Source organism: Nanorana parkeri, unplaced genomic scaffold, assembly GCF_000935625.1.
Source record: "Nanorana parkeri isolate BGI_ZX_2015 unplaced genomic scaffold, ASM93562v1 scaffold125, whole genome shotgun sequence".
NCBI lineage: Eukaryota > Metazoa > Chordata > Amphibia > Anura > Dicroglossidae > Nanorana > Nanorana parkeri.
Genome location: NW_017306393.1, coordinates 1,280,193 through 1,300,642, shown reverse-complemented (window position 1 = coordinate 1,300,642; position 20,450 = coordinate 1,280,193). Strand labels below are relative to the sequence as shown.

Sequence of the window (20,450 nt, the reverse complement as noted above, 5' to 3'; positions counted from 1 at the left end):
TCTACTTTAATAATGAGATGCTGTAGGTCTTGGATTCCTATTTGGAAAAGACTAGCCATGGCCCTGTCCCAAACCCAAGGAAATGAAAGTACACTTTAAACCAGCGGTAAGCAACCTTAGCAGTCCAGCTGTGGCGAAACTACCAATTCCATCCTGCCTCTGCCTCTGGGAGTCAGGCCTGTGGCTGTTAGAGGCTTGCAATGCCTCATGGGACTTGTAGTTCCACAATAGCTGGAGGGTTGAGGTTGCCCACCTTTAATAAACAAATCATCCTCTTGCTTTCTCCAAAGCAGGCCTGCCAGCCATAGATAGTCATAACAGCAGGGCCGGATTTCCCACAAACCCACCGAGGCCCGGCTTTGGGGCAGCAGGGAGTAGAGGGGCAGCACAGCCACAGGGGGTGTAGTTTTTCTTCTACATTTAGCCCTGCTTCAGGCAATTGAGGAACCCGGCCTTGGGGCAGCAGAGAGAGTAAATCCGGCCCTGCATAACAGTATGGCAGGAACCCACAGAGACAAATCCGAGTTCAGCTTACTAAAGCTACCTCAGTGAATAATGGCTGCAGACTGGTTGCTGTGGGTTACTAGACTTCACCCATTGCTGCTTACCCTGCTGAAGATGGCCCCAGGCTGTCTAAGTGGCCTAGAGTCTGGAAAACAAGTACGGGTGAGGTTCTGGATTCAAATATTCAGAACATTGGTCAGAATGTGATAAAGCACAATAGTTCGCTGAGGCACCTCGCAACAAAAACAGGATGTCCCACATACCTACTGTTTACCACAGTAGCAGTGATTTTTTTCTGAAGATACGGGTAAACAACGCGATTTAACAGCCTTTGAACGTGGGATGATTGTTGGCGCTCAGAGCCATGGAGTGAGTATCAGCAAAACAGCAGAATTGGTTAAATGTTCAAGAGCAGCTGTTGTTAAAGTGTTTAAAGACCGGACTGTCAGCCGAAAATCTGGGTCTGAACGTGCGAATTGTGGTCGCCAGCGACTAGTCAATGTTAGGGCAGAACGGAGAGTGGCAAGACTGGTACAAGACAACAGAAGAGCAACAGTGCAGTGTCAGATTCCTCGCATCACCTTTCCACATCTCGTGGAGTCACGAGGCGGCCCAACAAAGTCATCTCGTGGAGTTATCTCGTGGCCCAACGAAGTACTGATGGGGTGGTCATAATAATCTGGCCACTCAGTGTATATACAGTCCAATGAGACAGCATGGGAGTCCAAAAGCCTTTAATAATAGGGGGAGGTACTTGGGCCTCCAAAACGCATTAGCCATTCTGTTTTGTCCTTTGTGAACCCATTCTATTATTACATTTTTTTGGACTTTCATGCTGACTTGTTTGGCACTCTCATTGGACTGTATATATGCGGTGTCCTAGGGGGGCAGGTTTTAGAGGGCGTCCGGCCGCTGCATTCTATCACAGGCGTGACCAACTCTGGAACTACAAGCCCCATGAGGCATTGCAAGACTGACAGTTACAGGTATGACTCCCAGAGGCATGTTGGGATTAGTAGTTAAAGCACAGCTGGAGGGCCGGAGTTGTCCACCCCGGGTCTACCATATATTGAACGGAATTTAACAAAACTGGAGCAGTTGTCGATGGCGACCAATCAGCTTTTCTCCTTCATTTTCAAAGCTTATCTGAACAAACTGAAGAGAGAAGCTGATTGGTCACTATGAGCAACCGCTCCAGATTCTGTCTGCTCCAGTTTTGATCAATTCCTCCATTGGAAAAAAACAAACAAACACTCTTTTTCACATACATGTAGAGACCTATGCAGCCCAAAAATTGTGTGCAGCACAGTACCAGAGGCCTGTAGGAGGTAGATAATTGCAACTGGCGGTAATAACCCCGAATGCTCATCACTAATAAATAAGCGTAAGGGGAAACAAATATATTATACCAATTGCTGGACATTAATAATAATAATGGCTCGTAGATGATGGAGACCTAAGGCCAGCGTTTCTGATTTTCCCTCCAAGAGCGGCTGCTGCTGCTGCTACACAAAGAGTACATCTCCAGAGACGGAGCGAAGATCCCTCCCTCCCTCCTGCCTGTCCTCCCCCTGAAAGGATGCAAAGAGAATGGTTTCTGCACATCCTTTGCAGGCAGCTTTCAAGAAACGCGCTCCTCGCACCCTCCTTTCCCACTTTTGCCCACCGCCGTCCAAATGAACAACGCTTGAAATGAACCCGGCCGCCGCGATGCATCGCCGCTTAAGTCTGCGTGCGATGCTAAATCTGCACATGGGCTAGCTGACACCAGAAAAAGCACATTTTTAACACCGTAAAGCACCATATCTGCTGATAGAAGGAAGGTGGGGGGGAGAGGGAGAGAGAGAGAGAGCGAGAGAACGCAGAGGCAGCGCCGATATGCAATCCGCTCCCTTGTGATTATCACACCAGTAAGTTTACACATCTGCAATGACGTACACACCGGGCTCATTTATGAAAATCGATTCTACTTACATAAGGGAGCTTTTTTTTTTTCCGCTTTGCTTTTTTTTTGGTAACGCCAGTTAAAGTGGCTTACACATATACAGCAGTATCGCCCAGTGTTTCTCGAAACCTTAAACCGATAATTCAACCGTTCGGTCCCAGGCGTCCTTGTTACGCTGGCCTAACGACGACGGACCTTCCACCCTGATCAGGTCTGGAATGCCAGCAATTGGCTCATAGATACGAACAGACGTTTTTACCTTTTGAGTGTAAGCTGTTTGAGAATTCACAGCGGCAGGCCAATATATTGAGATGCTAATGATTATTATCATTATTATTCATTAACATATATACATCGCTACAGAACAAATATAGGACTAGATCTGATGATTCTATAGATGGCTTAATAAAAGATACATTTCAGTGCCATTGTAACCTAAATGTCTCTAAAAAGGAATTAACTATTGTTTTGCAGAGAGCTGCGGAAACTGATGTATAAATCCTGAATAATAATAATACAATAATAATACAAATAATAATGATAATAATAATAATGATGATAATAATACTACTACTAATAATAATAATAATAAAACAGGAAGCACAAAAGCAAACACACACACACATGCACACAAAAAGCATCAATGCAAATTTCCTCTTTCGTAATGGACCGGTAGGATGCAAATGACAATTTTTTCGATGGCAGGGCACACGTCGACTGCACTTAAGCAAGCATCTATTTTGCCTCTGCACAAGCTAGAAGGATGCAAGGAATGACTAGAGATGCTTACCGCCTCCGAATCTTCAAATCCATGCAGGTACAAATTGTCGTACATGGAGGTCCAGAATCCAGTGCACCTTCCAATGCAGAAACCAAGGAGCTAACACAGCACTGCCGGGGGAAGGGGAAGAGATATAGGCAAGGCCTCAAGATAGCACCAAGGCTGCGCTGTCAATTTTTCGTGTGTGTGTTTGGATGCCCCAGCCAAGATGCTGTTCATTCATATTATAGAGGGGAGGTGATCCCTAGAGGCAGTTTAGAGCTGGCATTTTTATCTGTCTTCCAAATTCTGAGCATGAAACGAACCCTTCCCCAGCAAGGACTGGCGAGGAGAGACCTAGGAATGTGTGCTGTGATTGGCTAGATTCGCTCAGCTGGAAGTACATCTGCTTTGATAGTGCAAGCACAGGGCTTACACTGTAAAATGCAAGATTCCTCTTGCTCCCCCCCCCCTTTTCTCTTTCTCTCTGTGTTAATTCTCACTTAAGACTGTGTTTTTTTTCTTCCTTTCTCTTTAAAGTGCACCTGTTATACTTGAACTCATTGATGCTAAGCTGACGGATCCCCCCCATCTCTGATTGATACTATTATAAAAGACCATAGACTTGTACACTTGCCTTTGTATTGGTTTCAATAACACAGCAATAAAAATGACCACTTTATTAAACATTTGGAAACGTGACATTGAAAGTATATGTTACCCTACGTTAAAGTATACGTAATCCTTTGTTAAAGTATACGTTACCCTATGTTAGCATATAAGTTACCCTACATTAAAGTATAAGTTACCCTACATTAAAGTATACGTTACCCTACGTTAAAGTATACGTTACCCTACGTTAAAGTATACATTACCCTATCTTAAAGTATACGTCACCCTACGTTAAAGTATAAGTTACCCTATCTTAAGGTATACATCACCCTACGTTAAAGTATAAGTTACCCTATGTTAAAGTATACGTTACCCTACATTAAAGTATACGTCACCCTACATTAAAGTATACGTCACCCTACATTAAAGTATAAGTTACCCTATATTAAAGTATAAGTTACCCTACATTAAAGTATAAGTTACCCTAATTGAACGCTATTTAGCACGGGGGGTGTCTGGCATCGTGGCCATATTAGAAAGTCCCGCGCCAAATTCATGAAAGCCGTGCAACAGTTTTTCTTGCTAGTTCCGACGCGTGCAACAAATTCGGGTAGTTCCTATGTGCAATATTTTTACATTGTCACCCTATGGCTGCGACAAATTCTGTAGGAAAGACCATTCTATAGGTGAAAGGAAAGTGGAGGTAAATGAGAGTTAATGGTACCGCACGTGTAAGCATTGCGTCGCAGACAAAATTTTGCAACAGATTCACACACAGCTTACCGAATGAATTGGTCGCAAGCTGCTCCATTTGTGGCACGGATGGGAGACAGATTTCGACAACATTTTTTAGGAATTTCATAGTGTGTATATTAAACACGATATACAGTATATGTCTCCCTTTTTTCATCCTTTGTTGCACATCAGCACCGCTGATCCCCTGCATCCTCTTTACAGGCACTTTCTGCCTCCATGCATTTCAACAACTGCTGCAGGCTGTTTCTCCGGGGTGGATTTACTGGGGTGTCTGCATAACGAGCATTAGTCTTGTGCATTCGTTTGTATTTGAATTAAGATTCTGCGGAAAATAAGCAATTTCAGAAATTCGTCTGCATGAAAGGGAGAACCCAGATTCAGATAAGCTCCCCTGCCCGCAGATACCCTCAACCACCGGGCCAGGGTTATGGGGAAGAGGTCCTTGTTCTCATCAACATGGGGACCCTGCCATGTGTTGGCAAGTGGCCTGGTATGGTACACGGGGGGCACAATCACCCCCACCTTTCCAGCTCTGCCAGGCTGCTGCTCGGAACAGGGTGTCTGGTAAGGGATTTTGGGCTAAAATTTCTACCAGACTTAAAGGCACGGGTATGAATATGGGGGGACCCCACGCTTTTTTTTTTTTTTGGCATGAGGTCTAAAATTCCTACTAAACCATGCTGTTTTTTTTTTTTTTTATGTTTAACAAGATACTAAACTCAATCCAAATAGATTCAAATAGATCCGAATTCTGAAAGCAAAAACTGCGGATTGATCCGAATATCGAACGGATCCGAATTTCAGAAAACGGAAAAAAAATCAGAATCGAAACGTAATCAAAACAAAATTTTCAGCCATGCGCCCGTCTAATGAGCATCTTGTAGTGCACACTCTCAGAGTGTCAGAGTGCGTGACAGGATGACAACGCAGGAACACAATGGAGAGACAGGGACAAAATGTTGTCACCTTATAAGAGCTTGTTTATGAACCAGGACCTTCATGGCAGGATCACCGTATATTATTATAATCAAAGCGATGGATTTTAAACTATTGAAAATAACTTAGGAAATTAAATTACCATGCTAAAACCTAGATAAGATTTTTGTGATTGGGTTTACATATATTTTAACCAAATCCCTAAATGCCCAGAAGCTGTCTTATAATGAGGGCTGGCCTATGGTTAGTGCTAATATTAAAGCCCAACTCTGGGCTCCAGGCCCCTTCCCCAATAAGCATCCCCCATATGTATGTCATGTGACTTGATGGACTAATGTCTTTATTCAACCTCAAATACTATGTAACTATGTAACTATGCTTTCTTTCAAAACTCTTTTGGTAGTCTTCAGTCTGGCCACTTCATGTGCAAGGTTCTCTTGCTCTTCGGATCTTCTTCCAGCCATGGGCTTTCATAAATGATGCAGAGAGCAGCATTGTGTGTGTGTTTGTGTGTTTTGGAATTCCCATGTTAGGAACAGTTGTCCCCATTAGAGGATTTTCCTTCATGTCTAGCTCTAGTGACAACTCAAACATTTTGGATTCCTCGGTTTCTGCCTTTGTGGCAATGGTCACCAGGACAAAGGCAGAGGGTAATAATGACTTGACAAAGGGTTTTACCCCTTCCTACTCTAGGCAAAAACAATTTTAAAATACATATACTTTCAGTAGAGAAGTCTGCACTGTCCCAAACCCCTCACTCACTGACCTCCAGTATTATATCTTCTGTTATAGGACAATGGCATCACAGGGTGGGCAATAGCATCTGAGCCCTCTGACATATGGAGTGGGATTCCTATTGGGTCACAGATGATGGAGTGGAGTGTGGAAATCCCAACCAAACTGATTAATAGTTGAAAATTTACCTTTGCTAGTTCGCTAACTAAGCGTTTGTCCATAAGCCTAGCATGGCTGTTACACACCTCAGATAAAGCCCTGCATGAATACTCCTTACCAGTGCCCAGACATGGACTCTGCTTCCCCAATAACAGTCCAATAGAAAGCAAAGAATGCCAGCATATGCCTCTATCCTCCAAAACATCCTTAATGCTGCGTTCACACCTGGGCGTTACTATAGGCCCGTTTTCAGCTCGTTTTTAGCACGTATTTTAGTTCAGTGAAACGCGCGTTCGACGCTCATTTTTATACCTCCCTGGCGGTATGATTTTGTTTTTTTCTCTATCCTTTTTTTTTTTTTTTTTTTTAGCTTTCAAACTTCCCACCGGTTCCGCCCCCCTGCGACGCGGACGCTTGCAAGGGACGGAACCCGGAAACCGGCAGCGGCCGGAGGACACAGCAGGGATCGCGGACAAGGTAAGACCTACGCTGTATTCCCGAGTGTGGCTCGGGGTTACCGCTTTGTTAACCCCGAGCAACACTTGGGAATACCAATGGATACGCGCTGCAATCGGCCCCTAGAAAATCTGCAGATAATCTATAGGTGTATGGCCAGCTTTAGTTATATCTAATTAGTGGTTATTTTTATGTATTACTCGGAACATCAATAAAGGATATTTTAGAGGATAGATGAGAGCGCTGGCATTCTATTCTCACAAAGTGGACGAAGCAGATTGGAGAATCAGGCCCCAAAAATAAAACCAAGAGTGGGGGCATCTGTTTTAGAAGAAAGTGCTTACAAGGCTGGTCTTCAAAGTAGTATGTGTTTATTGATCATAAAATCCGGTACACCGTCCCAATGCACTGCCAGTTGTGTCAATGAGCGCTGCTCCTCCCCTCTTAAAATGTATTTTACACCCAAGACCTGACAAAATGGCCACCAAAGAGCCACAAAACAAGTTGACAGTGTGTCGTACCTACTTTTAAACAACTACTGCTTTTGAAGACTAGCCTTGTCAGCACTTACTTCTAATATGGGCACCTCTGCTGACCCCACTCCTGGTTCCTTTTTTGGGGCCTGATTCTTCTCACCAAAATGTCTGGAATCCAATCTACAGACCTGAAGGATTATCCAGAAACCCCCCGACAAGCATCCCCTCACCACATTGTACGTAGAGGCAGCCATATAATCCGCAGGCTCTAAATTGGTTACTTGACCCTATATGGGTATCTAACAACCCTACAAATTACAGCACACGTATACGTTACATTTTATTCTCCTCACAGTCAGCTCACTTTTTCAAAAACTACTCTACACTCTCTCGTGGCCATTGTTGCCTCTTTTTTTTTTTAGTTCACTACTCATCTTCTGCCTGTATGGAGCATCTCGATATCATTCTAAGCAGATTGTTCACCTGGTGGATCAGCAATCCCCAGCAAACATTCACTTGCTGTGAATTAGTCCAATATGGGTCTAATTTTGGTTTGGGCAATTCGATCCACTCATCACAAATTTTATCATTGGTCCAGGCATCGAGAGACATATATTTGATAAAATTAGTTCACCACATACGCAGGTGTTCTTTTGTTGGTGACAAGTTTTCTTTTGAATAGCATGAAACAGATCTACAGGTGAAACTCGAATAATTAGAATATCGTGCAAAAGTAATTGCAGTAAGTGCTGCAAAAGGGGCCCAAACCAAGTACTGAGTACATATGCATGCTTGTACTTTTCAGAGGTCCGATATTGTTCTATGTACAATCCTTGTTTTATTGATTGCATGTAATAATCTACTTTTTTGAGGTTGTGGATTTGGGGTTCTTGGGGTTTTCATGAGCTGTAAGCCATAATCATCACAATTATGACAAATCACGGCTTGAATTATCTTGCTTTGCATGTAATGAGTCTATCTCATATATTAGTTTCACCTTTTAAGTTGCATTAGTGAAATAAATGAACTTTGCACGATATTCTAATTATTCGAGTTTCACCTGTATACACTGCACCTAAGTAGAGGACCAATTGTGGATAAATGGGGGACATGTGTCCAAAAGAGGGACAGTTGTGAGCAATGCACATCCACCATCAATAACCAGCTAAACACCTAATTGACCCCCCCACGGCCCCCATTGTCCAAACTCCAGCTCCTAGCTGACAGAGACAGCAATTATAGCACCACGGATATCCTTCTATTGATTACATTGTTTTTCACTGGCTCTAGCTTAAGGTATAATTGAAGTCGGGACCAATTAACTTTATGAGACCATAAAATGACTTTTTAGAAACATTTGTCATTTTTCATCCCAGCACATTCATTTACTTGTAGCAGCCGCATAAACTTTCACCAGCGTCTCCTCTGACGTGGCGAGCCTTGAATGTAAGCGTTGCTCATTTTTCTCCAATTTTGTCAATATCGGGCTCGTTTCAGATAGACTTTGACAAATTGGATGAAGAAAAGCAGAGCAGAGGTAGAAATCCCAGGTATTTAAAGGAAAACGCCAGCCTAATAGAAAAATGGGATATTGTATTAGAACGAGGAGCTCCTAAAGTCATTGAGTGTAAGCAATTAACACTATTACATTTTTCCATTACAGTGGCCGAGCTGCTAAAATTCTATTCAGGAAATGCTATTCAGGAAAAACAAAATAATGTTTTGCCTTTGCTTGTCCCCTCCATTGCAGATTAAAGCTGGAGTCCACACAAACAGTTAAATACGTTGATGTAATACATAAAAGTCAACTATTTTATCTGCCAAAGGATTCAAATTTCTTACTGACCAGTCCTGAGATTTACACAGTTCCGCTACACAGGCTGGGCACGGGACCTGATTTTTCTCAGCTGCAGTTATGTAATAATTGCAATTCCCTCCTCCAGTCTGTCACTGGACAGTAAACAGAGAAGCAGCACAATAACGAGCCAATGTCTCCATCACTCAGCATTCTCCTCCTAGGTTGGATTTTAGGTGAATAGTAGACCCGAGAGAAATACAGAAGTTGACATTTCTGACCTCCACTGGGAAATGCTAGTTGCATGATTTTGTTTATCTTTAGTGCTTTCTGAGCCACTAATCAGGAACTATCTGAGGGCTTGTTCACACCAAGTATGGAGCAGTTGCAGAGCAGAGCAGTTACAGAAAGCATCAAAAGTGCATCCAATGTTTTCCAATAGTATTTTGGGCTCTAGTTCACACCACAGCATTCAGTTCCAGTGCATGTGAAAAAACTGCAGTATGCCCTATTTTTTCTGCTCTGGAACTCACCAAAATGCATGCAAATGCATCAAAATGTATGCAAATGCTCTGGATCGCACAGGACTACACCTGAAAGCCCATTTTAGGCTAAGAAAAACCAGCCTGGAATGCATAACAAATGCTTCAAAACGCACTGCATATGCAGAAACTCATCCAGATCTGGTTCGGATTTGGTGTGAACAAGTCCTAAAAACAAGCATGTAGCTTTGCGAAAGACGGAGTGAAATCAGAGCTCCTAATCTGTGTTCAAGTCTTTGACTACAAAAGTTGTAGCTAGTAGGCAGGCAACTAGCACTTGGCAGAAGGAGCAGTCAGCAAGTCTGAGTCTGCTGCGGCTGCTGATATCACATCCAAGATGGTGGTGTCCAGCAACAGCTTTAAATGTCTACACAATGGAGGCTTTTACAGGTGCATGAAATGCATTAGCTTCTGTTAAATGCACATCAAATCTTATGGGAAGATTGTTATTTAAATGAATGGTCCGATGACAGGGTCTCTTTAATGTAGTAAAACAATCTCCTTTTTTTCCCCAACCTATAGCCAGCTATGAATTTCTGTAACTACCAAAAAATTTTCAAATGTCACCTCCCTGTGAACATGACAATCGGGGGCACTATGGTGACTGTAAGTACTGTATAAATGTATTACACTTTGTACCTTCTATCTGACAGATGATCGGAATGTTGATTGAAAGCAGCATTTCCAGAAGAGGAAGCCACATAAAGGCAATCTATATATTTCTCTTCCTAAACTTCCTCTTAAACTTCAAAATGTCAGGTTCACGTAAGATGTATGTAAAACCTAACATTGAGCTTCACTTGTTTGCTTCATTTTGGTCTGTTACAAATACACCATTGAAATGTGTTCATGAAGTCCAAAGAAAAAATACCTGGTAATCCTGCCACAAATCTTGATAACTTCCTGTGCTCTCTGCCTGTTTACTGTCAGCAAGTCAAATCTTTCCAGCTATCTCTTTGGACTGCAAAACAGCCTTTCCTTAAAGTGTTATTAAACCTTCAGTTTTTGGGGGTTTTTTTGCATATATCTACTGCTATCAAACAGTAGACATATGCAAGGACATTAAAAAAAACTTAAAAAGTTATCAAACAGGTTATTACTAAGCTCTGTCTCCGCCGCTCGCTCCTGTCCGTAGATCTGAAGATTCCCGAGCAGCCGTGAAGGATCATGGTGCGGGCACATGCACAGCAGAGATCTTCAGCCAGGAGAAGGGGAGAGACACAGTGCAAGTCAATGCACGCAGCCCGGCAGCGTGCACCCGCACAGACACCGTGGGATACAGAAGACACAGCATAAGACAGATCAGAGAGTATACCCTCTTTTTGCAACATAAAACCAGGGGTGTGGCACTCTCCATTCAAACACCTCTTCTACCCATTCCCCCTTTCCCCATTTCCCAATTTAGCCACAAAGTTTTCTGTAAAATGTAAAACTGAACCCAGATTTTTAATTTCTAATTAGGAACACCGGCAGCAAGACCCATTGTTGGCAGCCTAGTAAGCAGGGCTGAATTTACAATGCACCCCCCCTCCCACCAAAAGGAGAATATCAACCAAATGGCAGGGGCGGCAGGGTTGGTTTTAATGTATTTTTTTCCTTTTTTGTCTATTATTGTTTTCCTTCTTTGTCACTTTTTTTATTATTTTAATTAATTTTTTTACTTTTTCAAATTTTAATTTTTCTTATTATCTGTGACTTTTTTATTTTTTTATAATTTTTGTTTTATTTTTTTACTTTATCACTTTTGTTAAAACAATATTTAAATAATTTCTTATTATTTTTTGACAAAATTTTTATTTATTTTGTTTCACTTAACTTTATTGCTATCGCACAGGAGCTAACAATAGCATTTGATAGCATTTGCAGGTGACAGGTTCTCTTTATTGAGCCTGTCGCTTCCAATACAGGAGATTGAGCCAGTACTGTGCTGGCTCTCCTGTGGCAGCTGACATGGGAAGGCTGCGAGTGTTAACGCGGAGCATAGCGGAGAATGTCCTGCTCTGCTCCCCGCTCTCCATCCCAGAAGAGTGGTGGACCCCGAAAACTATGGCGGGGAGTGAGACGGCCAGCGAGGACAGACCTGCAGGCTGCATAAAAGTGAAATTGCTGAAATCACTTGTACAAACCAAGTGGCGGCTTCCCCACTGACATTTAGGTCTGCTTGCCTAAAGCAGGGCTAAATGTAGAAAAAACTACCCGCCTAGTGTCTGGAACTGCATGTCATGGGTGTCGGGCAATAGGAATTCCACACCCCTGCTGCCCCTCTACTCCCTGCTGCCCCGAGGCTGGGCCTCGGCGGCCTTGTGGGAAATCCGGCCCTGCTGGCAAGTAAAGCTCCGATCAGGTGGCATCCTTAGTCACAACGCAGGCTAAGCAGCCCATATTCTCACATCATCACATTTCAGCTTTGCTGCGATTCACAGCTCCACAGTAGAATTAAAATGAACTTAATGCAAGGTCTCGTTATCCATTCTCTGGCTGTTACCGGAATATTCCTTTGTACCTGGTGGGTAATGATGTCTTTATCTGTAGCTATTAATAGACAGGACCAGAGCTCTCTGTTCTGTCTACAGCTGAAATCAGAAGCGGACGCATGAATACTGTGCTGATAGGATGCTAAAGCCGCAGACATTCTTCTTTTTAAAGTGAACCTGTGACTGTAGAAAGTGGCCTTTGCCTTTGCCAACTTGTTTTAAACATGTGAGTTTTGGGGCTGACATCCCTATACTTTCTTCCTTATTAAACATGTACTTAAAGCCAGTGGTATCACAAGGGGGGTGCAGTTCGCACCCGGGTGCCACCATTGGAGGAGTGGCACCAAAATGACTGGCAGTCATTTTGATGTCAGCCCCTCTGAAAAGTCGGGCACTCGGTCATTGACCGAGAGCCCGACAGTGTTAGGAGAGAGGAGGGGACCAGGCGGCATACCTTATCCCGCTGGATGGACTTCCCCTCCTCTCTCTGCCGGCGCCAATCACCAAGATGGCCACCGGCAAGTGTCCATAAGATGACTGCGCATGCACGATGATGGCGTCATGTTCATGCGCGATGATGGCGTCATGTTCATGCGCGATGATGGCGTCACGTGCATGCGCGATGAGGTCACGGCGGGGTGTCACCCGACCTCGGGACGCCCCTGCTTAAAGCCAATCTCCGGGCAAACCAAAAAAACTCATCTTGCAGTGAGGTACCCCCGCACTGTTAGGGTTAAGCGCTTGTTTTTATCTAGGGGACTGGAGTAAAGCATTTACTTACCTGATCCCTGCTCCAACCGCGGTCAGCAATGTCCTCTTCTTTCCCTCTGCTCCAGTTGGCGGAATGTCCCTCTGTGTCCTCACAACTATTGCAGGTCTATGGCACCGGCATTATGCATGATGACATCAGCGATACTGAGACCGCCGGAGTGAAGGAGAGAAGAGGATGGTCTAGCAGCCCGAAGGGAGTCGGCGGGAGCAGGGATCAGGTGTGTTATTATTATTATTATTCTACAGGATTTATATAGCGCCAACAGTTTGTGCAGCGCTTTACAATATAAGGAAGACATTACAACTACAATCTGCTTTACTCCACTAGTCAAAAATTAGCATTTAACCCTTGAAGTGAGTTCCCACTGCAAGGGTATTTTTTTTGGTTTGCACAGGCTTTCAAGAAATATGAAGGCCTGCCATTTCTGATCTCTCTTTGAAAATGCTAGCTGCCTGGCTTTCTACAAGTTCACTGGCCAGGAAGGAGAATAAAGCAAGTCCCAATTAAGTCAGAACATCTAAATAGCATACATGTTATAGGTCAATGACTCAAAGTAGTACCAAAATCATCAATGCAGCTACTCAACACAACAAAACCAATTATAAACTGTTTACAAAATTTGGGTTACAAACACAGAGAAGGGAATATATCAAAATCGAAGCATACAAAATCTGGAGCAGTTGCCCATGGCAACCAATCAGCTTCTCTCTTTAAATCTCAAATCTTAACTGAACAAACTGAAGAGAGATGCGGATTGGTTGCCATGCACAGCTGCACCAGATTGTGATTGCTCCAGTTTTGATAAATTCCCCCCAGAGGGTTTTTTATTTTTTTATTGTAACGATTTGTAAATATATCAACACTATTTAAAAAATGGTAGCCGTTCAAATCAATGTATAGCTAGCTAATAAAAGTCGCCCGTGGTTTGGTAAAGCTGGCCATGCACCGGTCAAATTTCTGACCAGGCCAAAGTTTGAGTAGTGTGTGGCTGTCAGAGAACCAAGAAAACAGATAAAAAAAGTTTACTGAAAATAACAATAAACAAAATGGCAAAAAACATTGGACTTCGTCTGTGCCAAGCCGGAGGTCAGATGCCAAAGCGGGTAGTCAGCCGAACCAGGTCAGGGAAGACTGAGAGCAGGATGAACAGAAACAATAGCCAGAGTCAGGAACCAGGAGATCTGTCAGCCAGAGCAGCCAGGGTCATACACGGCAACCAGGGACAACACCAGAGCACTTGGTAGATCTGAACACATGCAAGGGCAGAGACTGAATGGACAAGCTGATGGTTAAATAGTGAACTGGTGTTGCATCATCACTCTGAGACAGGAAGTTGCCAGGAGTTGCAGAATGATGATGTTTATGGGTTTGGTCATAAAAGGGCGTCAAGGGGGGGCGGGAGTATTCTGACTCCGATCGTTGTGATAGCGAAATATATCCCTTGCTGAGACCTCTATGCCTGGCCTGTATAAGCAGATATACTCACTGCGGACAATCCTCGTCAGATATCTGAACCCGTCAATACCGATTCATTCAAAAGAGGTGTTTATTCTTTAACATCAGGTTACAGCAGATGATAGGAACAGCAGATGAACAGTTATAGTATTGTGCGGTCAAAAGATGATGCCTTTCCTACGTACTGTGCAGATTACATATGTGTCCTTGTTACATGTGGCTGTTCACTGTGGCCATGACACAGGAAGTACTGCACACAGGAAGAAGGAAGGGGCGTACACTAGGGGAAAATACGTCGTCACATGAGGAATAATTACAGAAAGACATGTACATTACAACAAAAGGCCACTAGATGGCAGAATAGGATAACACATGGATTTAGCTATGAGAAAATAGTTAGGCAAATCACACTATATAAATTCTAACCTATATAACAATGCTAATATTAACTGAGGCTATGCATCTCATATTCTATGCCCCTGTTGGGGCGGCACAGGGAGTGAACATTGTCAGACACACTGCAACAGAAAACAGGCTGCAGCTCAACCGGTCAAGGAAGGGTAAGAAACCCTGACAGCGGCCCCATTGGGACCCCCCAACTGTTTGACCAAAGGACATTTTTCAGTGGACTTTTGGCAAAGGAACTGTTCCCAAATGAAACAATCTCAGCCAAACAGCTGAAATCACAATCACTGCTCGGGTATTCTGACAGCACCACACCTGCCGCTGTCAGAATACAATAGGCCGGCTGAAGGGGGTGATTTCCCCATTCACACTGTTAGCATGGATAGGGGAAACCAAGGTTTTTTGTCATTCACGGGAAGAGAATACCAGTGTATGGCCAGTTTTACTCTGTGCATTTTTCACCTTGCTAGCTATAAATTGATTTGAATGGCTGCCATTTTTGCTTCAAAGATATTGAAACCTTTGAATGAACATGACACATGGGCAACTAGAAATTTCAATAGAAGTTAAGGTATCCGTTAAAATGCGTCTATTGTAGCTACCCTTCCAGTGTGAGCGGGGCCCACCTCCAAGGGTAGTTTTTGTCTAATGCCCAGTGTTCAGCTTTAATGTTACTGTATAGGCCTAGTGAAGAATGGATGAGGATGACAGCCCTGAAACCTGCACCATCCAAACCAAGTCAGCATTGGATTTTCCAATATTTCTGTCCTGATAGATTCTCTTACATCATTCCTCAAGTATTTCTCTTCCAACACTGTATTTACAAGGCCAACTCTAATATACGCAGACATCTCAACTCTCCCGGATGTTCCCGGAGTCTCCCTCTATTAGATAGCGGCTCCCTGACACCAGGGAGAGAAACACTTTCTCCCTGAACAGTTTACTCTGCTTTATCTAGCAGAGTAAGGCCCCATTCACACTGAGCGATTTATCGCGCTTTAATTCCCGCAATATCGCGGCTATTTACCGCGCAATATAGCTCTACAATGCATCTCAATAGGGCTCTGTCCGTCGCGGGTCGTGCGTCGGTACAGCAGGACCCTTTTTGGAGCGGATTTTGCCGCGATTCTAGCTTGCTCAATGCAAGCATTTGCGCGATATCGCACAAAATGCAAATCGTGCAACAAACGCGCGATTTGCGAATCGCTCAATGTGAATGGGGCCTAAACCTTTATCTGTTGTATTTATTTATTGTTTTTCTTGACATCGGGGCCACCGTCAGTCAGAAAACAAAAACGGCATAGGAACGAATAGCTAGATTGCTATTGGCTATTAAAAAAGCCAATAGCAGACTAGCTATTTCACCCACCCACTGCTGCTCTCAATCAGCAAAGGGGGACCTGTTCTCCATCAGGTCCTCCTTTACTGACTGACAGCAGCAGAGGGCGGGTGCAAAAGCCAGCTTGCTATTGCAAATTGAAATAGCCAGTAATAGCAATCTAGCTATTCATTCCTGCTGGTTTTTTTTTTTTTATTCTGACGTCAGCAGCTGTCGGAACACTAAAAAAACAGCAGATAGCATGGGACGCATTAGCTTCTTGGCACCTCCCTGAAATGAGAAGGGCACCTCCCTGAAATGACTTATTTCAGGTTGGGATCCCTGTAGGCATCTTTGCAGCCGAAAGCTAGATTTTCTTTCACAATGGGTGCGTGTTTTTGTACCGATGGAGGGTCTATAGTCTCACTTTTTGTTGTAATGCAGACATTGGAACATTCACTGTTGATAAGACTTCAAAGAAACACAGTTTCTTAGTAGGATAATGAACCCAGACTTCACATGAATATTTAATAACTGTCAGCACTAGAACACTTCACATAAACATGCTTAAGGGTCAATTCACTAAGACGCATGCTCTGTTTTCACTGTGCTCATTATTACACCTCACAATACTTTTCTTATCAAAATGGTCAATTCACAAATATTAATATTGCATAGGTGTGGAATTTTTTTTTTTTTTATTGATATTTAAAGCTGAGCTCCAGGCAAACATCTAGAAACATAGATTTAATATGTATAAGGGATCTATTCTACCTGCCAAATGTTTTGCATTTCTGTCCATTCAGTTCTGAGATTGAAATGGGGCAGCACAGTGGCGTAGTGGTTAGCGCTCCTGACATGACTCCTGCCTTGCAGCACTGGGGGGCTCAGGTTTGTATCCCGGCCAGGGAACTATCTGCAAGGAGTTTGCATGTTCTCCCTGTGGTTGTGTGGGTTTCCTCCGGGTACTCCAGTTTCCTCCCGCACTCCAAAGACATGCTGATAGGTTCATTGGCTCCTCTCGAAGTTGGCCCTGTATGTATGCGAGATGGGGACCTTAGATTGTAAGCTCCTTGAGGGTAGGGAATGTAAAACTATGTAAAGTGCTGCATAAATTGTCAGCGCTATATAAATAATAATAATAATGTTACATTGTTCAGATGTTGAGTTACAGTTCAGAAGGCAGGCTGTGCAAGAGTGGTGACACAAGAAAGTGCATGTTCCTTGAGTCACCAAGGAATTGAGTGAGATTGTGTCAGTGCATTGAGGAGGTACATCCTTTGGGCATCTTCAATAATTAAGTTTACAAACTTCTAGATTGATATGGTTATTAGGAGTGGGATAGAACGTATGGAAAGTTATTATAGTTTTTCATCGTAGATACCCTTTAAATCAGGGGTAGCCAAACTCCGGCCCTCCAGCTGTAGTGGAACTACAAATCCCATGAGGCATTGCAATATTCTCACAGCCACAGACATGACTCCTGGAGAGAGATGCATCATGGGATCTGTAGTTTCACCACAGCTGGAGGGCCGGAGTTTGGCTACCCCTGCTTTAAATGAATTGCATGTTGTGTGATGGCTAGTTTGTTGCCCAAAATCCAGAGCGGTGGAATGCTGCTAGAGACAGGCCACTACAGGCCCATAAAAGCGGCATTTTGTTTCTTTACTTCCAAGTAAGGCATTTAAATGCAGATTTAAAGCAGAGTTGTCTAGCTATTCACAGATGACGGGATTGAGAGCGTCGCTGGAATCTTGCTTTCATACAACAAAGAAAGGGACTTTTTATTTCTGTATGACAATATGTCTATGGAGGAAAAAGGACTCTCATGAAAAACCGAGTCAGATGTGTGGGGGAGACACGCTGACATGACTCACAGCTCACTGTCTTTAGGCGGTTCGGTATCTATGCAGGTTTCACCTTCTTTACAAAACATCTCATCGTAACTGCAGGAGATCGCGGCTCTGCAGACAACATGGACGTGCCGTGACACCGGGCAGGGGAAATAAGTCTACGGTGCTGGGACACACAACTGAATCAGAAGAGATTAAATATGAGCAGGTTTTGGTTTCTTTTTTTTTACCATCAACAAAAACCAAAAGTGACAGTTATTCTACCAAAGTGGAACTAAACAACCAGACCGAATGCAAACATTGGGGCCCCCAGGAGCTCTTTGCCTTCTTGTGCACAGCATATTAGCACATTATGGCGGACTTACCGAGCTAAGCAATCCCCTCCAGTGCTGTGATGAAGTGGCGTATCAAGGGTATGGCACATATGGCACATGCCCTGGGTGTTACTTGAAGTCACAGAAAGTTAGCCAACCCACAGAGACAGCTAATTTTTTCTCTCTTCCCACCCCTCTCCCATACACATCTCACTGCCCTGCTCTTAGCAACCAGAGAAGCTCTGGCTGGCGCCCCGCCCAGCCCCTGCTAACCAGCGACTTCACTGGTTGGTAGGAGCTGGGCAGGACGCAGGCCAGAGCGTCTCAGGTTTCTAAGAGACGGGCGTGTAAGGGCCATACACATCTTAGCAACCAGGGCAGGCGGGGAGATGTGTATGCAAACAGGATGCTCTGGCTGGCATCCCACCCAGCTCTTGGCAACCAGTGATGTAACTGGTTACCAGGACCTGGGTAGGACCGCGGCCAGAGCATCCAGGTTGCTAACATCCGGGGTGGGGGGAGACATGGATAGCCGTTACATATATCCTCCATCTCTTTGACCAGAGTTTGCCCAGCTCCTGGCAATCAGTGATGTCACTGATTGCCAGGAGCTGGTCGGGACACCAGGCAGTGGGGAAGCTAGATATTCTGTCACCCGGGGGCAAAGGCTCAGAGTTGCTCCCCCCCAAGGGAGACGTTCTCTATCTCCACACCCAGTGGCGTCCCTCCTAAAGCGGCACCTGGGGCACGTGCCCCCACAGCCCCCCCTAGCTTCAGCCCTGACGCAAGGGGTGCAATTTTTTTTAGATTCACCTCTGCTGCCATTGAACCCCCCTTTCCCATTCCTTCATCGCTGGCGCTTTCTTCTTCTCCCGGTCTTCTTCTGGGATTGGAGGCTTTGGCTATCTTGGTTGGATGGATCTGGGTGATGTTACTCCCACGCATGTGCACAGGAGTTACTCTGTCCTGGCACAGAATAGTCCTGTGGGTATTGTGTGCACATGCACAGCTCAGTGTACACTTAGACAAGAGTGCTAACAGGCAGGTAGAAGCATCGGGAGGAGACATACACATCTATTCTGTCATAGAATTTTTTGGTTTTGCATAGGATCCCCCCTCCTAAAGCCCATCACATCTTAGATTGGGGTGCCCCAAGAATTTGCATACTTTTAAAGGTTGCCATGACCAGGTCCGGATTTCCCACAAGGCCAACCGAGAACCGGCCTCGGGGCAGCAGGGAGTAGAGGGGCTGCAGGGGTGTGGAATTCCTATCTCCCGCCCGGGACATGCAGTTCCAGGTGACCAGCGGGTAGTTGATTTCTACATTTAGCCCTGCTTTGGACAAGCAGGGCTAAATGTAGAGCGGGGAAGCCGCCACTTGTCCTGTACAAGTGATAATAAAGTTTTTTTTTAAAACAACTCTGCTGCCCCGCCATTTGGGGGGAATTTTGGCGGGGAGAGGGCACATTAGGGAACCTGGCCTTGGGGAAGCAGAGAGAGTAAAGCCGCACCTGGCCATGATTGAAAAAAAGTTGTAAAATCCTGCACTAGAGCAGCGATTTCCAAGCATTCAGGAAGGGACACTGCCACCTGCTGAATGCTGTTTTTTTTCTTTTTTTATCCCAGTGCGGCATTTGTATGGTAATATCGAACGGCAACTGTGCCCCCACTCGGTTGCGGCATGGTCCCATTGATTTCATGCTTTTAATATGCTGTTCAAAATTTGTTGTGACACAAAGCAGCAGGGCCACGGCATGTGTGCAAGACTCGACATCCACTATTTAAGGTGAATGTTCGGAGGTGGTAAAAACCCAGATCAACCCCCTGTTTTTCTGCTCCTTTGCTGTTTGTGTGAACGGAGCCTGGAATAATCCCAGGAGCCAGGTAGCGAATGCTCCCTGAAAATGCCCCTGTGGCCAACTGCACATCCAGAACTGCTGGTATATCATACACGTATAGTCTGATAATATAGCCCCATTTATTCTAAAATGCACACAGCTGTTTCAGCCTTGTTGGCCATCATCAATGCAGTGCATGGAAGCAATGGTGTCTATGAAGTAGACAGTAGATAGTCTTGGAGAGCAACATGAAAGTTTAACCGGACAGATAATAGTGAGGTGGGCCAAAATTAACCAAAAAGCCCTCCCTGAACCATTGCAAAGCATATTATATCCTTTCAAGAA

General features: G+C 44.3%; 1 protein-coding gene across 3 annotated transcripts in view; it reads right to left on the bottom strand.

The window, feature by feature from the left end:
• The window catches only part of CACNB4 (calcium voltage-gated channel auxiliary subunit beta 4), a 109,706-nt gene that overhangs the window by 60,897 nt on the left and 28,359 nt on the right, over window positions 1-20,450 (bottom strand). The window contains exon 1 of one of the 3 annotated variants that reach the window (XM_018553599.1): window positions 3,240-3,511. The exons of the other annotated variants lie outside the window; for them this stretch is intronic. Coding sequence (XP_018409101.1) covers window positions 3,240-3,284 — 45 coding nt within the window. The 5' untranslated portion in view covers window positions 3,285-3,511. Of the gene's footprint in view, window positions 1-3,239; window positions 3,512-20,450 lie in introns of those variants that run through there. 3 annotated transcript variants of the gene reach the window in all.